The sequence below is a fragment of the Dreissena polymorpha genome, chromosome 10, assembly GCF_020536995.1.
Source record: "Dreissena polymorpha isolate Duluth1 chromosome 10, UMN_Dpol_1.0, whole genome shotgun sequence".
NCBI lineage: Eukaryota > Metazoa > Mollusca > Bivalvia > Myida > Dreissenidae > Dreissena > Dreissena polymorpha.
Window position 1 is genome coordinate 13,930,738 of NC_068364.1, and position 20,391 is coordinate 13,951,128.

The window sequence follows — 20,391 nt, forward strand, 5'->3', positions numbered from 1 at the left end:
ATTATGGCTTCAAGGCGCAAGTTCTTGTTGGTGGAAGGATGTGTTAAGATGATAAGTATGTTAGGTAAAGGGAACAGTGAGTAGCTAGTGATCTTGGTGTAGGCAAAACTCAAATCCAGAATATTCTGAAGCGTTAACCCGAGATAATGGACGATTTTGAGGTGAGCCTAAACTCTGAAAATAAGCGCCCTTAATGTCCATTATTGTCAATTTACTGGTTGTGTTGTAGTGCGTCATGTATAAATGTTTGCTATGTTATGTACTTTTTTCTTTGTATAATTACATGTACATATATGTCAAAAGTAAGTTAAACATATGCATGATTGTTGAAATAAATAATAAAAACATAAGAACATATAAATCATTAATATTAAAACAATACTGTGTTTGTAATCTTTGTTTACATTAAACATGCTTTAGTATTAAAACATTTAAACAAATGAGCACATACATAGATATGGTACCTGTTAAAAGACTACTAGCATATTTTGAAAAGTTTTAATTTATCCTGTGAACAAAGACAACCAGTGAATAAAGCCCACAAAGACCACTTCACTTGAATGGTCTCTATTGGAGAAGGTTAGACTGTTGTATCCAAGTGATTAATCTGTACTTGTTTCTATGTCAGGCAGGTGATTTCAGGCCAGCATCTCAGAAGACACAGTTTGAGCTGCCATTCTCTGTGAACTACATGAGCAAGAGTGTACTGGCAGTGCCCTACATGCATGAGGACTTTGCCCGGTGAGCAGCAGTCACATACATGTGCAACTGACTGTCGTGTGTATGAAATTCGATGTTAAATCCTGTTCTCAATATTTTGGAAAGGACTGAATTTCAAACAGTGATGAACAATAATGCAATTGTATTATTGATTTAAAGTCAATACATGTATGATAAATGCAACAGTATGAATAAGTGACGAAGATTCATTCATATTTTGTTAAATTGTTCTATGCAATTGTAATGTAAAAGTTGCTAAGGTTAAAATGTTAAAAACAAAAAAGTCACACTACTTATGTCATGCATATATTCTGACTCAGATAACTTATAATAGTTAGTGGGTTACTTAAATTTAAAAAAAAATGTATTCTAGTTCTAGTGTGTTTTTTTTTTCTGTTTCCGTTTAATACATTGTAAACATGTGAATTGGGTACAAGAAAATCATTTTATACTTGTACATAAAGTGTATCTATTTAAGACTTCATATAGCGATGTATCAATATAAGACTTCACCATTTAGCTATTTGTCAAAATTTGTAATATAATGAATTTAAAATCTGCAGGTTACAAGTTCTATCTCGATTGTTGTCATGGAAATTCCTTCACCGTGAGATACGAGAGAAGGGTGGGGCCTATGGAGGAGGAGCAGTGATGTCGCCTAGCAACGGGGTCTTCAGCTTCTACTCCTACAGGTGAGTGTGCTCTACAGGCATTGAGCATGTGATATCATCATATTTACAGTACAATACAGGTGAGTGTGCTCTACAGGCATTGAGCATGTGATATCATCATATTGACAGTTCAATACAGGTGAGTGTGCTCTACATGCATTAAACATGGCATATATTGCCAGTACAATACAGGTGGGTGTGCTCTACAGGCATTGAGCATGAGATATCATCATATTGACAGTACAATACAGGTGAGTGTGCTCTACAGGCATTGGGCATATGATATATTGACTGTGCAATACATGTGAGTGTGCTCTACAGGCATTCAACATGTGATATCATCATATTAACAGTACAATACAGGTGGGTGTGCTCTACTGGCATTGAGCATGGGATATCATCATATTGACAGTACAATACAGGTGAGTGTGATCTACAGGCATTGGACATGTGATATATTGACAGTACAATACAGGTGAGTGTTCTCTACAGGCATTGAGCATGGGATATCATCATATTAACAGTACAATACAGGTGGGTGTGCTCTACTGGCATTTAACATGTGATATCATCATATTGACAGTACAATACAGGTGAGTGTGCTCTACAGGCATTGAGCATGGGATATCATCATAGTGACATAACAACACAGGTGAGTGTGCTCTACAGGCATTTAACATGTGATATTATCATATTAACAGTACAATACAGGTGGGTGTGCTCTACAGGCATTGAGCATGGGATATCATCAAAGTGACATAACAACACAGGTGAGTGTGCTCTACAGGCATTGAGCATGGGATATCATCTTAGTGACAGTAAAATACAGGTGAGTGTGATCTACAGGCATCCAACATGTGAACTTTATCAATCCTTTTAACAATGAAATGGTGAGAATATTTCTGACTTTGTATGTATTAGTACTCTGAATAATTGAATATTCATATGTGACAAATGGGTTATTACATGTTACAGAATCTGCTATATGTACATGGGACCTTAACAAACAGCAGCATAATGTCAAATATTAACTTAAACGCAATGCCCTTCTGATTACATCCCAGATCATGTGTTCTAATACTGTCACATCACATACATAGCTGTGATACACAGATGAAAAACACAATTATTTTATTAACATCACAATTGTTACACAAATATCACAAAATCTTGGTATAACTCTTAATTCTTACATGTCTCAGGTGAGCAACTTAGGACTATTAGGCCCTCTTGTCTTACATGTTCAGCAGTTTGTTTAGTTTTAAGTTATCCTGTAGTTGTCGGTCCTCAGTGAAAAAATAACATACCTGCTGAATTATGCAGTTCTTATGTAGTACAGAGGGCAATAATCCTTTTGTTTAGGTTGAAATATACGTAGGTGATATTACATGGCTATTGTGTTATGGTGGGTTTTATTGCATAAGTAGATAATGTGAAGTTGAATCTAATCATAATCTAAGAGTGTGATACACTACACTGGAATACCACAGTAATGTGATATTCCATTTATGATATACCTCTTAACGAATGCAATATATATTATTGAAAACAAATATGTAATTTTTGATCGGTACATTTTTTTCTAATGAAATACAAATTGAATAATTTTACAAGTCCCTAGGGATACATCATATGACATAGACCATCCCAAAAGTAAATTGTGCTTGTCTTAAAATATAATATTATTTTGCTTAGAGCAAGTATTTGCATTAAATGACATGTACAAATAGTCTGCTTTTCCAGCTGTTGAATACTGGAAGAATTTCACCCTGTGAAATACAGAATTTCTATCCAGTAGCGTGTATTTTTTATTGGAAAACTCCATTATTGTAGTAAGAATATGTATAGGGATAAGAAAAAATATTACATGATTAGCCTTTGTTAATAGTATCAATAATATTGACAGTTTTGCTAATACCTGTGTATTATTAACTATCACTCCTTGATTTTCCCTCTATTATAGGGACCCTAACTCCCTGGCCACCCTTGACACGTTTGAGAACTCCATTGTATGGGCAGCCAATGGAGGCTTCACAGACACAGATGTGGAGGAGGCCAAGATCACCATGTTCCAGCAGGTAGAGTGCACGAAACTGCGGGGTACATACGGAATATTACGCTAGTCAATTGTTCCAAGAGTTTGTATCACTCGAGTGGCTTGTGTGATGACTTATCACACGAGAGGCGGAGCCTCGAGTGTGATGCGAAATAGCACAAGCCACGAGAGTGATATAAACTCTTGGAACAATTGACTAGCGTAATATTCCTTTTATTATATACAACAACTAACTAAAACAGTTAACAGGTGTATTTTTTACTTTTACAAAACTGACAAAACAATAACTAAAACGGTACGCCATAGTTTATTTAAGACGCGCATGAATACAGTTTATGTAAATTAACGTGTAAACATTTGAACCGGGAAAACACAGGTTTCCGACACGCTTACCTTAATGCCATCGTTTATCCAATTTTTCTAACAATTAAGTTGACAACTTTAATCCGATGTTTATAACAAAAACGTTTAAACGATATGCACTTCTACTTCTATCTTCCATGTCTTTATCGAAGCTTAGTTTAAACCATACTATTTTATTGTATTCCTATCGAAATATACATTTATGAATGATAAACACACACTCCAAAATACGTTTTTAACCAGGTTTTCCGAAGGAAAAAACTGGTTATTAGATTGGCGAATGCGGGCGGGCTGGCTGGCGGGCTGGCGGGCGGGCGGAACAAGCTTGTCCGTGCCATAACTTTGTCGTTCATTGTGAGATTTTAAAATCATTTTGCACATTTGTTAACCATCATTAGACGGTGTGTCGCGCGAAAAAATTACGTCAATATCTCCAAGGTCAAGGTCACACTTTGAGTTCAAAGGTAAAAAATAGCCATAAATGACCTTGTCTGGGCTATAACTATGTCATTCATAATGAGATTTTAAAATCATTTGGCACATTTGTTCACCATCATGGGACGGTGTGTCGCACGAAAGAATCACGTCAATATCTCCAATGTCAAGGTCGCCACGACTAAAAATAGATTTATTTTAAAACAAACTTACAAAGGGGGTTAATTTTGTTTGTTCATTTCAAAAGTTCAGTTTGAGTTGTCTCCCTTTATCAGATTTTTTTTTCACAATGAAAACCTGGTTTTGTGACAATTTTGTCCCTTGTTAACACATAGTTTACTGTTAAAAAACACCACGTCCGACATGTTCTTACAGAGTTTAGATAAAACTATTGTGTTTTGTCACAGAAATGACGTCACACGATGTACTACGTAATATATTTCGTAATATAAAATATTTCTATTTTCGGTGCGTGTAATGTGACGTCATTAAATGGGTGGAAGTAGTCCGGCTAGTATGGTAATACGGAATTGGAAACAGCGAGTAGCGTAGTACAGGATTTTTTATTTCAACGATTGATACAACCTGTGTATTGTTAAAAGCATTAAACAATTATATAATAAAGTTAGTTATAGCATGGGCCATCTATTGCATAGCTTGTTCCATGTTTCAGCAGGTAGAGTGCACGAAACTGCGGGGTACAGTTACTGTTAGTTATAGCATGGGCCATCTATGGCATAGCTTGTTTGTCTTAACATTTAAAGAAAGCAGTAAGGCCTTTGGTAAAGTTTCCCCTATGAACTTCAGGAGTATGTATTATTCATATGAAATTGCAAAAAATAAATAAAAGTAAAGCAGGTTTTATGTAAATTTTATGCTACTAAATATTACTTGGACTTATGGAATACCTGTGTAAGTTGTAACAGTATTTTAATTATCTTTACCATAATTGAATAGGCTTTAATTTGGTTAAAATTTCTGCTTGTGTGTTGGTTGTTTGTTTGGATATTTGCCAGAATAAATAAAGCTATCCTACTTGCCCAAATTTCGGGGTCATCATCGGCAGCATCAGCTTCTTTGATTACTGCTTATTGCTTAGGTCAAGTTAAACTCGCAATATCTCCATTTTACTACATGTATTCTATGGGAACATCACACATGAGTTTTGGGTCATTGCCTGTGGTCATCAAACAAGTTCCATATTTCTTAACTGCAATTTTACAGAATAATGCCCCTTTTTTGACTCAGAAATTAAGATAAGGTAAATGTGCAACGTCTCCAGATCACAGTTTCTATTGCAGGTATTCAATTGCAACTTAACACATGCTAGGTATCCTAGATTATTTCAGTTCACCATTCTGTTATAGATATATGTCTATTTGTGGTGAGTGTACAGTAGTAGTGTGGGTTGCAGATAGACAAGCCAGTGCCCCCTGGTCAGAGTGAGTGTACAGTAGTAGTGTGGGTTGCAGATAGACAAGCCAGTGCCCCCTGGTCAGAGTGAGTGTACAGTAGTAGTGTGGGTTGCAGATAGACAAGCCAGTGCCCCCTGGTCAGAGTGAGTGTACAGTAGTAGTGTGGGTTGCAGATAGACAAGCCAGTGCCCCCTGGTCAGAGTGAGTGTACAGTAGTAGTGTGGGTTGCAGATAGACAAGCCAGTGCCCCCTGGTCAGATGAGTGTACAGTAGTAGTGTGGGTTGCAGATAGACAAGCCAGTGCCCCCTGGTCAGAGTGAGTGTACAGTAGTAGTGTGGGTTGCAGATAGACAAGCCAGTGCCCCCTGGTCAGAGTGAGTGTACAGTAGTAGTGTGGGTTGCAGATAGACAAGCCAGTGCCCCCTGGTCAGAGTGAGTGTACAGTAGTAGTGTGGGTTGCAGATAGACAAGCCAGTGCCCCCTGGTCAGATGGGAAATGGTGAGTGTACAGTAGTAGTGTGGGTTGCAGATAGACAAGCCAGTGCCCCCTGGTCAGAGTGAGTGTACAGTAGTAGTGTGGGTTGCAGATAGACAAGCCAGTGCCCCCTGGTCAGATGGGAAATGGTGAGTGTACAGTAGTAGTGTGGGTTGCAGATAGACAAGCCAGTGCCCCCTGGTCAGAGTGAGTGTACAGTAGTAGTGTGGGTTGCAGATAGACAAGCCAGTGCCCCCTGGTCAGAGTGAGTGTACAGTAGTAGTGTGGGTTGCAGATAGACAAGCCAGTGCCCCCTGGTCAGATGAGTGTACAGTAGTAGTGTGGGTTGCAGATAGACAAGCCAGTGCCCCCTGGTCAGATGAGTGTACAGTAGTAGTGTGGGTTGCAGATAGACAAGCCAGTGCCCCCTGGTCAGAGTGAGTGTACAGTAGTAGTGTGGGTTGCAGATAGACAAGCCAGTGCCCCCTGGTCAGAGTGAGTGTACAGTAGTAGTGTGGGTTGCAGATAGACAAGCCAGTGCCCCCTGGTCAGAGTGAGTGTACAGTAGTAGTGTGGGTTGCAGATAGACAAGCCAGTGCCCCCTGGTCAGAGTGAGTGTACAGTAGTAGTGTGGGTTGCAGATAGACAAGCCAGTGCCCCCTGGTCAGAGTGAGTGTACAGTAGTAGTGTGGGTTGCAGATAGACAAGCCAGTGCCCCCTGGTCAGAGTGAGTGTACAGTAGTAGTGTGGGTTGCAGATAGACAAGCCAGTGCCCCCTGGTCAGAGTGAGTGTACAGTAGTAGTGTGGGTTGCAGATAGACAAGCCAGTGCCCCCTGGTCAGATGAGTGTACAGTAGTAGTGTGGGTTGCAGATAGACAAGCCAGTGCCCCCTGGTCAGATGAGTGTACAGTAGTAGTGTGGGTTGCAGATAGACAAGCCAGTGCCCCCTGGTCAGAGTGAGTGTACAGTAGTAGTGTGGGTTGCAGATAGACAAGCCAGTGCCCCCTGGTCAGATGAGTGTACAGTAGTAGTATGGGTTGCAGATAGACAAGCCAGTGCCCCCTGGTCAGAGTGAGTGTACAGTAGTAGTGTGGGTTGCAGATAGACAAGCCAGTGCCCCCTGGTCAGATGAGTGTACAGTAGTAGTGTGGGTTGCAGATAGACAAGCCAGTGCCCCCTGGTCAGAGTGAGTGTACAGTAGTAGTGTGGGTTGCAGATAGACAAGCCAGTGCCCCCTGGTCAGAGTGAGTGTACAGTAGTAGTGTGGGTTGCAGATAGACAAGCCAGTGCCCCCTGGTCAGAGTGAGTGTACAGTAGTAGTGTGGGTTGCAGATAGACAAGCCAGTGCCCCCTGGTCAGAGTGAGTGTACAGTAGTAGTGTGGGTTGCAGATAGACAAGCCAGTGCCCCCTGGTCAGATGAGTGTACAGTAGTAGTGTGGGTTGCAGATAGACAAGCCAGTGCCCCCTGGTCAGAGTGAGTGTACAGTAGTAGTGTGGGTTGCAGATAGACAAGCCAGTGCCCCCTGGTCAGATGGGAAACAAGCTGTTCCTAAGCAACATTACAAATGAGATGCGACAGATCACGCGGGGCAGGCTGTTTGCGGTCACAAAAACTGAGCTACAAGAGGTTACACATAAGTAAGTTCATATTTGCTTACATTAAAGGACATTTTTAAATGCATGTGATAATGTGGATATTGAAAAACTGTTGTTCATTTGCCCATCACACTTTTCTGTTGTCTGCCATACCTCAGAAATAATTGGCATGAACAGTCAATCATCCAACTGTCTATACTTGTCAATTCTATAAGCTTTAATGAGGTTGCTTAATTATTCTTATTATAAAGGTTTTGATAACCACAAACACACAACTGTTATATTGTGCCAGGGTGACGTGTGGCTTGCACAACTCATGTCTCTATGTTACAGTTGACTCTTGAATTGGTTAATACAGAAATTCCTTGTAGGAATATAGTGGATCTAGATTCATTCAGATTAATGGAAGGATTTTGAAATAAATTGGCAAAGGCAATCATAAATAGAATTAGAAGTCAAGAAAAAAATGTCAATTGCACACACGCAGTCTTATTACCATGACATGGTGTCCATTGTACACAGGCTGTCTTATTATGACATGGTGTCCATTGTACACAGGCAGTCAGATTACCATGACATGATGTACATAGTACACAGGCAGTCTTATTACCATGACACCATGTCTATAGTACACAGGCTGTCTTATTACCATGACATGGTGTCCATTGTACACAGGCTGTCTTATTACCATGACATGGTGTCCATTGCACACAGGCAGTCTTATTACCATGACATGGTGTCCATTGCACGCAGGCAGTATTATTACCATGACATGGTGTCCATTGCACATAGGCAGTCTTATTACCATGACATGATGTCCATTGTACGCAGGCAGTCTTATTACCATGACACCATGTCTATAGTACACAGGCTGTCTTATTACCATGACATGGTGTCCATTGTACACAGGCTGTCTTATTACCATGACATGGTGTCCATTGCACACAGGCAGTCTTATTACCATGACATGGTGTCCATTGCACGCAGGCAGTATTATTACCATGACATGGTGTCCATTGCACATAGGCAGTCTTATTACCATGACATGGTGTCCATTGTACACAGGCTGTCTTATTACCATGACATGGTGTCCATTGTACATAGGCAGTCTTATTACCATGACATGGTGTCCATTGCACACAGGCAGTCTTATTACCATGACATGATGTCCATTGTACACAGGCTGTCTTATTACCATGACATGGTGTCCATTGCACACAGGCAGTCTTAATACCATGACATGGTGTCCAATTTACACAGGCAGTCATAATTATAATATGATGTCTATTGTACACAGGCAGTTTATTACCATGGCATGATGTCCATCGTACGCAGGCAGTCTTATTACCATGACAAGGTGTCCATTGTACACAGGCAGTCTTATTACCCTGACATGGTGTCCATTGTACACAGGCAGTCTTATAAACATGACATGGTGTCCATTGTACACAGGCTGTCTTATTGCCATGACATGATGTCCATTGCACACAGGCAGTCTTATTACCATGACATGATGTCCATTGCACACAGGCTGTCTTATTGCCATGACATGGTGTCCATTGCACACAGGCAGTCTTATTACCATGACATGGTGTCCATTGCACACAGGCAGTCTTATTACCCTGACATGGTGTCCATTGCACATAGGCAGTCTTATTACCATGACATGGTGTCCATTGTACACAGGCAGTCTTATTGCCATGACATGGTGTCCATTGTACACAGGCAGTCTTATTGCCATGACATGGTGTCCATTGCACGCAGGCAGTCTTATAAACATGACATGGTGTCCATTGTACACAGGCTGTCTTATTGCCATGACATGATGTCCATTGCACACAGGCAGTCTTATTACCATGACATGATGTCCATTGCACACAGGCTGTCTTATTGCCATGACATGGTGTCCATTGCACACATGCAGTCTTATTACCATGACATGGTGTCCATTGCACACAGGCAGTCTTATTACCCTGACATGGTGTCCATTGCACATAGGCTGTCTTATTACCATGACATGGTGTCCATTGTACACAGGCTGTCTTATTACCATGACATGGTGTCCATTGCACACAGGCAGTCTTATTACCATGACATGGTGTCCATTGCACGCAGGCAGTCTTATTACCATGACATGGTGTCCATTGCACATAGGCAGTCTTATTACCATGACATGGTGTCCATTGTACACAGGCTGTCTTATTACCATGACATGGTGTCCATTGTACATAGGCAGTCTTATTACCATGACATGGTGTCCATTGCACACAGGCAGTCTTATTACCATGACATGATGTCCATTGTACACAGGCTGTCTTATTACCATGACATGGTGTCCATTGCACACAGGCAGTCTTAATACCATGACATGGTGTCCAATTTACACAGGCAGTCATAATTATAATATGATGTCTATTGTACACAGGCAGTTTATTACCATGGCATGATGTCCATCGTACGCAGGCAGTCTTATTACCATGACAAGGTGTCCATTGTACACAGGCAGTCTTATTACCCTGACATGGTGTCCATTGTACACAGGCAGTCTTATAAACATGACATGGTGTCCATTGTACACAGGCTGTCTTATTGCCATGACATGATGTCCATTGCACACAGGCAGTCTTATTACCATGACATGATGTCCATTGCACACAGGCTGTCTTATTGCCATGACATGGTGTCCATTGCACACAGGCAGTCTTATTACCATGACATGGTGTCCATTGCACACAGGCAGTCTTATTACCCTGACATGGTGTCCATTGTACACAGGCAGTCTTATTACCCTGACATGGTGTCCATTGTACACAGGCTGTCTTATTGCCATGACATGGTGTCCATTGTACACAGGCAGTCTTATTGCCATGACATGGTGTCCATTGCACGCAGGCAGTATTATTACCATGACATGGTGTCCATTGCACACAGGCAGTCTTATTACCATGACATGGTGTCTATAGCACACAGGCTGTCTTATTACCATGACAATGTGTCTATAGTGCACTGGCATTCTTATTACCATGACATGATGTCCATGGTACACTGGCAATTTTATAACCATGATATGATGTCAATTGCACACAGGCAGTCTTAAACCACGACATGGTGTCCATTATACACTGGCAGTTTTATAACAATGACATGATGTCCATTGTACACAGGCAGTCTTATTACCATGACATGATGTCAATTGCACACAGGCAGTCTGATGACCATGACATGATGTCCATTGTACACAGGCTGTCTTATTACCATGACATGGTGTACATTGTACACAGGCAGTCTTATTACCATGACATGGTGTCCATTGGACACATGCAGTCTTATAACCATGACATGGTGCCCATTGTACACAGGCAGTCTTATAACCATGACATGCTGTCTATAGTACACTGGCAGTTTTATAACCATGACATAATGTCCATTGTACACAGGCAGTCTTATAACCATGACATGATGTCCATTGCACACAGGCAGTCTTATTACCATGACATGATGTCCATTGTACACAGGCAGTCTTATTACCATGACATGGTGTCCATTGCACACAGGCAGTTTTATAACCATGACATGATGTCCATTGTACACAGGCAGTCTTATTACCATAAAATGGTGTCAATTGCACATAGGCAGTCTTATTACCATAAAATGGTGTCAATTGCGCATAGGCACATCGATTGCTCAATTTCTTGTGTATGCAATCATTTAGGATAGCAACAAATTGCAGTGTAATAGATTTGGAATTTTTTGCATATGTGTACAAGCAAAGTGTGACTGGTTTAATTTCAGGTATCTGTTGGCTGGGAAACAAGAATCATCTTTGACATTTCTTGGTCCAAGTAATAGTGTGGTAGCTGAGGACAAATCCTGGAAGGTTGTCAAGGAGTAGCAGGTGCCAGTGCCTGTTATAAGTACAGCACGTGGTTCAGCAAGGTGCAGGGCCATAATGGGACTCTTCCAAAGAAGAATGGCTGTTCCTGAACAGTTATAATCCATTCAAATTATGGACTGTGAAGATGATATCTTCTTTGCAAAGTGTGAAGAAATAAAAATTTCATTGTTAGTATCCAATTTATTTGACTATTGTTTACTTGCCTTAGTTGTTGATGTAAGACAGTATCAAATAACAAAAAAATGTGTGTTTGAAAATGAAAAAACAACAATAAAAAACATGCATATTTTTTTTGTTTGTCTTTTGAAATCTGTTTACATCTACAAACACATCCAATAAACTGTTAAGAAAACATGAATTCAAAAAGAGCTGTCACCATAGAATGACTTATGCCTCCTATAAACTCTTAGTAGAAGTTATGAGCTTTTTTTTAAACCTAAACGCAGATTTCGAAACCTAAACGCAGACCCTAAGTTCAAGGTCAAGGTAACAGGGGTCTAAATTTGTGTGCGTATGGAAAGGCCTTGTCCATATACACATGCATGCCAAATATGAAATTGCTATCTGAAGCAACATAGAAGTTATGAGCATTTTTCGAAATATAAACGCATAGTATGACGGATGGACGGACAATCCGATCACTATATGCCCTCCTTCAGGGGCTTAAAAATGTCTTAGAATATCAAAATAAATCAGAAAGCCACATAAACTAGAGAGCGGACACCATGCTAAATCCTTGCAATGCACTAAGTGACCGCATGACCTAGTTTTAAACCCGGCATGACCCATATTCGAACTTGACCTAGATATTGTCTTGATACAACTTCTGACCAAGTTTAGTAAAGATCAGATGACAAGAGGGCCATGATGGCCCTGTATCGCTCCACTGTTTTTTATGCGAAAAAAGCGTGCAATGCGTGAAATGTACTCAAGCATGTGACTTTCTCTTTCTATCCCTCGTCCCACTGGGCGCTTAAAGTTGGAAGGGTGAGCATTTTTATATATAAATTTGGCCCCAGGGGCATAATTTGAACAAACTAAGTAGAGAACTATAAGATGTCACAACAAACCAAATTTGGTAGCCCTAGGCCCAATGGTTATGGACAGAAAGATTTTTAAAGTTTGCACAAAATAGGCTTTATATAAGCATATGTTCAGTTTTGTGACCCCCGGGGCAGGGTCAAATTTGAGCCCAGGGGAATAATTTGAACAAATGTGGTAGAGGACTATTAGATGTCACTACATACCAAATTTAGTAGCCCTAGGCTCTATAATTATGAACAAGAAGTTTTTAAAGTTTGCACAAAATAGGCCTTATTTAAGCATATGTTCATTTTTGTGACCCCCGGGGCAGGGTCAAACTTGACCCAGGGGCATAATTTGAAAAAAAACTTGGTAGAGAACTTTAAAGATTTTAATACATACCAAATTTGGTAGAAATAGGACTAATGGTTATGGACAAGATTTTAAAGTTTGCACAAAATAGGCCCAAGATAAGCATATGTTCAATTTTGTGACCCCTGGGGAAAGGTCAAATATGATCCCAGCGGCTTAATTTGAACAAACTTGGGAGAGGACTATTAGATGTCACTACATACCAAATTTGGTAGCATATTCCATACCGTTATGGACATTAAGTTTTTTAAAGTTTGCACAAAATAGGCCTAATTTAAGCGTATGTTCATTTTTGTGACCCCGGGACAGGGTCAAATTTGACCCCAGGGGCATATTTTTAACAAACTAAGTAGAGAACTATTAGATGTAACTACATACCGAATTTGGTAGCCCTAGGCCCTACGGTTATGGACAAGATTTTTAAAGTTTGCAAAAAATAGTCTTTATATAAGCATATGTTCATTTTTGTGACCCCCGGGGCAGGGTCAAATTTGATCCCAGGGGCTTAATTTGAACAAACTAAGTAGAGAACTATTAGATGTCACTACATACCAAATTTGGAAGCCCTATGCCATACTGTTATGGACAAGATTTTTAAAGTTTGCACAAAATAGGCTTTATATAAGCATATGTTCATTTATGTGACCCCCAGGGCAGGGTCAAATTTGACCCCAGGGGCATAATTTGAACAATTTTGGAAGAGGTCTATTAGATGTCACTACATACCAAATTTGGTAGCCCTATGCCATACGGTTATGGACGAGAAGTTTTTTAAGTTTGCACAAAATAGGCTTTATGTAAGCATATGTTCATTTTTGTGACCCCTGGGGCAGGGTCAAGTTGGACCCCAGGGGCATAATTTGAACAAACTTGGTAGAGGACTATTAGATGTCACTACATACCAAATTTGGTAGCCCTATGCTTTAGGTTATGGACAAGATGTTTTTTTAAGTTTGCACAAAATAGGCCTTATTTAAGCGTATGTTCATTTTTGTGACCCCCGGGGCAGGGTCAAATTTGACCCCAGGGGCATAATTTGAACAAATTTGATAGAGGATTATTAGATGTCACTACATACCAAATTTGGTAGCCCTATGCCATATGGTTATGGACAAGAAGATTTTTAAAGTTTGCACAAAATAGGCCTTATTTAAGCGTATGTTCATTTTTGTGACCCCTGGGGCAGGGTCAAATTTGACCCCAGGGGCATATTTGAACAAACTAAGAAGAGAACTATTAGATGTCACTACATACCGAATTTGGTAGCCCTACGCCCTATGGTTATGGACAAGAAGATTTTTAAAGTTTTCACAAAATAGGCTTTATAGAAGCATATGTTCATTTTTGTGACCCCAGGGGCAGGGTCAAATTTGACCCCAGTGGCATAATTTGAACAAATTTGGTAGAGGACTATTAGATGTCACTACATACCAAACGTGGTAGCCCTAGGCCCAATGGTTATGGACGAGAAGATTTTGAAAGTTTTTACAAAATAGGTCTTATATAAGCAAATTTTCAATTTTGTGACCCCTAGGGCAGGGTCAAATTTGACCCCAGGGGCATAATTTGAACATATTTGAAAGAGGTTTACCTCAGGAACATTCCTGAGAAATTTCATCAGAATTGGACCAGTAGTTTAGGAGAAGTAGATGTTTAAAGGAAAAGTTAACGCACGCACGACGGACACGGGACCATGACATAAGCCCCGCTGGCCTTTGGCCAGTGGAGCTAAAAACTACTTCAATTAGAGAGCGGACACTATGCTAAATCCTTGAAATGCACAAAATGACCCCGTGACCTAGTTTTTTACCCGGCATGACCCATATTCGAACTTGACCTAGATATTTTCTTCATACAACTTCCAAGTTTGGTAAAGATCAGATGAAAACTACTTCAATTAGAGAGCGGACACCATGCTAAATCCTTGAAATGCACTAAGTGACCCCGTGACCTAGTTTTTGACCCGGCATGACCCATATTTGAACTTGACCTAGATATTGTCTAGATACAACTTCTGACCAAGTTTGGTAAAGATAGGATGAAAACTATTTGAAATAGAGAGCACACACAAAAAGTGTGACAGACTGACAGACAGACTGAAGACGGACAATGCGAAAACTATATACCCCCTTTTCTTTATAACCCCTTTTCTTCGAAAGGGGGCGTAAAAACATGGTATCAGAAGTGTTGCAAAAATAACTTAATGAATATTTCCCTGAATCCCTAAGTATTGAGTGTCTGTGTGTGTCATAGAAGATAACCATGAGTTGGCAAAAATGCGTTGCATGTTTAATGTACCAGATTTAGTGTTAGAACTATTTAGAGATGCTAAATAAAAATAATTTATGAAGTTTCCCAATCCCAATATTCCAAACATGAATTTTGCCTACAACTTCACTACTTTAAAAAAAAGGTTCTAAAGCATTGCATTCGTATTTAGTTTCTTTTTATGCCCCCGGATCGAAAGATAGGGGTATATTGTTTTTTATGCCCCCGGATCAAAAGATCGGGGGTATATTGTTTTTGGCCTGTCTGTCTGTCAGTCAGTCATTGTATGTGTGTGTCACAAAACTTTAACCTTGGTTAAACTATTATAACTTTTGCAATATTGAAGATAGCAACTTCATATTTGGAATGCATGTGTATCTCATGGAGCTGCACATTTTGAGTGGTGAAAGGTCAAGGTCATCCTTCAAGGTCAAAGGTCAAATATATGGGTCAAAATCGCTAATTTAATGTATGCTTTTGCAGTATTTCAATATTGAAGATAGCAACTTGATATTTGGCATGCATGTGTATCTCATGGAGCTGCACATTTTGAGTGGTGAAAGGTCAATTTCAAGGTCATTCTTTAAGGTCAGAGGTCAAATATATGTGGCCCAAATCGCTTATTTTATGAATACTTTTGCAATATTGAAGATAACAACTTGATATTTGGCATGCATGTGTATCTCATAAGGCTGCACATTTTGAGTGGTGAAAGGTCAAGGTCAATGTCATCCTTCAAGGTCAAATATATGGGTCAAAATTGCTCATGTAATGTCACTTCTGCAATATTGAAGCTAGCAATTTTATATTTGAAATGCATGTGTATCTCATGGAGCTGCACATTTTGAGTGGTGAAGGGTCAAGGTCAAGGTCATCCTACAAGGTCAAACGTCATATAGGGGGACATTGTGTTTCACAAACGCATCTTGTTGAATATTGAAGATAGCAACTTGATATTTGGCATACATGTGTATCTCATGGTGCTGCACATTTTGAGTGGCTAAAGGTCAAGGTCATCGTTCAAGGTCAAAGGTCAAATTTATGGCTTCAAAGAGGCGCAAAAGGGGGCATTGTGTTTCTGACAAACACATCTCTTGTTTAAATCTGTAATATTGCAATTGGACATGATCACAAACTAGGCCATGTGTGACCTTTTGGAAGTTTTACATGTAAAAAGATGAATTTTAGATGTGTGAGCATCTTGTGTTGTAAGGATACAATTAACTTGCAATACATTACTCATGGCCTGAACCTGTGGAAAAATGTAACCGAGTCTTTCACAAACAAGGCAGACTGTAAAATAGTTGAATAGGCATTATTTTACAAATTGAGATATACATACATTTCGGATGATTGGTTATTACAAATTTAAAGTAATTTACAGGCTTTAACATTCATATAACTTGTATACAAATAATTTTAAAGGTTGTTGATTTCTTACATGAAGATTTAGATTACATCCAGGTTGTCTTTGTAATAATTGGGTTCATACTTACACTGATGTAAACATAGTACTGCATAATTAGGAGCTGAAATAATTGTACATTGAATCTATTTTTCTATTTTCGTTGCTGTTTAGACAACGCAGTTGCCAATCATTGTTCAATGCATACACATGTGAACAATTGAAGGGATAATGTTCTGTCTTGATTTCTCTGGACAACAATGTTTAGAACTAGATGAGCTGAGGATCCTTGAATGTTCAACTTAGAAGCTGTAGGTCAGCAGTATACTATTGGAGACCACTGGTTTGGGGCTCAGTTGCAGAGATTTTAATTTATTGTGCTATATATAACTGATGGGATACCACAGGGGCAGAAGTTTTCAGGTTTTCTCTATAGGTGTTAAAAGAAGTGACCTCTGAGTGGAGACCAATTTTGATCCAAGTGGCCTAATTTAAAGAGACTTTTTATGAGACCACAATGTCAATGTTACATACCCATGGCAGATACCAGTATTAAAGCTTTGGACCTTATTAATAAATGGACAAGAACCATTTGAACCATTATCATAGAGGATTCCTGTCAAGTTTCCTCAAAGTCTGCCCAGCAGTTCAGAAGATGTTGGAAGAAAACAGTTGATGCACTCAAGCCCGGGCAGTGCATCACAATTTTCCAATAGCTAACATAGTGCTCAGGTTAGCCAAACATATGGATCACCAACCCAACACAAAAACAACACATCTTATCCAAAAGGGCTCAACCCCGGTTTTAATCAGATGCTATACCCTGTTTCCCATGTAATACAACCATTACATATTTTTTTATATTACACATGTGTAATACAACATTTTTAAGCGTTTTCATTGGCTTAGTTTTCGTTTATTGACCAATCGCATTTTGTTATTTTGCTGAAATGACATTGCCACGTCAAATGATGTCACGAAATGTAAACAACAGTCGGGATTAATCATTATGTTTGCGTAAATATTTATTTAATTTGCTCATTTAAAAGCATGTGATAACAAAAAATATGTTTGTCAGAAACACTATGTCCCCTTGTGCGCTGCTTTGATTTAGTTTTTTTGACCTTTTACCTTGAAGGATGACCTTGACCTTTCACCACTCAAAATGTGCAGCTCCATGTGATACACATGCATGCCATTTCAAGTTGCTATCTTCAATATTGCAAAAGTTATTGCAAATGTTAAAGTTGGCGCAAACCAACAGACCAACCAACCAACAGACACGGCAAAAACAATATGTCCCCCACTATAGTGGTGGGAGACATAAAAAAGATCTGACACTCGTCATATCATACCATATTTTATAAAACTTGTCCAGGAAATTCGTTAGTAAGCTCGCCAAAGGCTCGCTTACTAACACAATTCCTGAACTCGTTTCATAAAATATGGTATGATATGACAACTAGTGCCAGATCCTGTATATATCAAACTATTGACACTTAACATATATAGACTACATGACATGTGAAACAAGACATTATCAGTATTGCCAGCAATACTGGAGTACCCTTCCAGTAAAACTTGATTAAAGATTGTGAATCACCTTCATTGTTTCCCATAAGCTGTACATGTGTAACACTTAAGCTATATATTATGTGTAATGTTTCATAATCAAATCCAATGTCTATTTGTCACATCAGTACTAAGATTTTAAGCCACCTTTAACCAAATAAGCTTTAACGGTATATTATATTCAGGTAAATAAAGTGTGCAAAGAATTCATGGCAATGATATTACAAGCTTTAATTTGAAATTATATGTGAACTTAAAATCAATCATACACAAAAAATACCATCAACTATAAAATAGTAATATATATCCATTTAATAAGTGACTTTAGCCAGTTATTGTTCAACGAGGCTGAACTATATTTAAGACATCTGGGCCAGATTTCTGATGTCTGGTAAAAAAATATTGCACATTGACCCTGCATGTCTCTTCATGGGTTTATCCAGAATATCTTAAGTCCTTAGCACACTATTTAATTGCTTTTTATATTTAGTGTGATCTAAACTTGGAACTTCCACAAACATGAAAGTTCTTGCACAGTTATCATATTTATAATGTATATGAATATCAAGTGTGGTTGAAATATATTTAGTCCTCTTTTAGTTAGTGTTTAGTTAGTGGACAGATGGACAGACTGACAGCAAATCTATAATCCCATCCAACGGAGAGCAAACAAAAGTAATGTCCATTTGTTGATTGAAGATTTTTATATTCACATATTACAGTGCTTTGGAAAAGTGTCTGATTTGAATAGGAAGTACAAACACACAAATACTACCTGTGACAATGATGTCATTACTCCTAATGATAACAATTACACTGAATCAATCAAAGTTAAAAGGGGGATTTATAAAATTACTTGATACATTAAAAGATAACATGTAAAATAATATTGCTGAACAAAGGTATAAGACAAATAGGAAATGTCAATAAACTCTCATAAAATGTGCATATTGATGTAATTGTGTCCCAAATATGTATGGAATGCAATTATTATTTCCGTAATTTGTTTTCATTCTGGTTCTTTGCTAGTAAGTGATGTTTTATTGACTGCATGAGAGGAGAATCAGAACCTATGCATTACAAGCAACTGTTGCAGTCTGAGCTCGAGGCCGATCATCTGTGCAATCAGCTTTCGTCTCAAACTTTCAAGCAAATTTACTTTTATCAATGTCTCAAAGCCGTTTAAATTTGTCTGAAAATAGACAATGTGAGTGAAAATTAAAGTTGAAAAGGACAGAGTGCTGAAATATTTGTATTGCCTCAGCATTTCAGTGATATAAAATCTTGAAGTCTCTGTGGAACAGGAAGTTTAGGGACAACATTGGGTAAAAATCTGCACCCTAACGCCTTGCGTATTAGATAGCGACAATGGCTCTGTAGCGGGCTCGGAGACACAATCCTGGGTAACAACAAGTCACTGAGGCGATTATCCCCTTTAATAGACTCCTGCTGTGCATCTGTCAGTTCAAGTTTCCAGGAGGCTCGAAGCATGAGCCCCAGGCAGTCATTGTCATTGTCTGTATTGAGTCCACTGATCTGAACCTGGATACACTTGTCGACTGGGGTGAGACCGCGCAGGTTCTCTATGTGGGGATCGGCATTATAGTCCAGGAGGACACTGATGACCTCCACGTGACCTTTCCTTGCTGCCCAAGCTAATGGTGTATCATTGTTAAAGTCCAGTGGGTCTACCTTGGCCCCTCGTTGGAGCAACAGCTTCACACACTGTATGTTGTTCTTGAAGGCTGCCCAGTGAAGAGGCGTGTCACAGTTGCCGTCGGGGATGTTGATGTCTGCCCCGCTCTCCAGTAGGAGCTCAACACAGAACACATCACGCTCAGCTGCGTAATGCAGTGCAGCCCTCTCATAGCCATCATAGTCATTCACCTGAAACATAACCTAGAACATCTAACACTTCTTGTCATAGACATTATAGTCATTCACCTGAAACATAACCTAGAACATACTACACTTCTTGTCATAGTCATTCACCTGAAACATAACCTATAATTACTACACTTCTTGTCATAGCCATCATAGTCATTCACCTGAAACATAACCTAGAACATACTACACTTCATAGCCATCATAGTCATTCACCTGAAACATAACCTATAATTACT

The 20,391-nt window shown here is 39.2% G+C and overlaps 2 protein-coding genes across 3 annotated transcripts in view; one reads left to right on the plus strand and one right to left on the minus strand.

Moving 5' to 3' along the window:
- Positions 1–11,916, plus strand: part of LOC127847432 (presequence protease, mitochondrial-like) — a 93,131-nt gene extending 81,215 nt beyond the window's left edge. The window contains exons 21-25 of one of the 2 annotated variants that reach the window (XR_008033963.1): positions 629–741; positions 1,284–1,412; positions 3,355–3,469; positions 7,584–7,775; positions 11,526–11,916. Coding sequence is in view for 1 of the 2 variants with exons in the window: in XM_052379337.1 (XP_052235297.1) it covers positions 629–741; positions 1,284–1,412; positions 3,355–3,469; positions 7,642–7,775; positions 11,526–11,625 (591 nt within the window). In the remaining variant the exon portion in view is untranslated. The remainder of the gene's footprint in view (positions 1–628; positions 742–1,283; positions 1,413–3,354; positions 3,470–7,583; positions 7,776–11,525) is intronic. The other variant, XM_052379337.1, reaches the window with a different exon arrangement.
- Positions 11,917–19,528: 7,612 nt separating this feature from the next.
- On the minus strand, positions 19,529–20,164 carry LOC127848028 (ankyrin repeat and SOCS box protein 8-like). The gene has a single exon (XM_052380313.1). The coding sequence runs from the start codon at positions 20,162–20,164 to the stop codon at positions 19,529–19,531; it is 636 nt and encodes a 211-aa protein (XP_052236273.1).
- Positions 20,165–20,391: the final 227 nt, after the last annotated feature.

Coding starts and splice junctions, on each gene's coding strand:
- LOC127848028 (XM_052380313.1), bottom strand. CDS start 20,164: ATGTTTCAGGTGAATGACTATGATGGCTATGAGAGGGCTGCACTGCAT.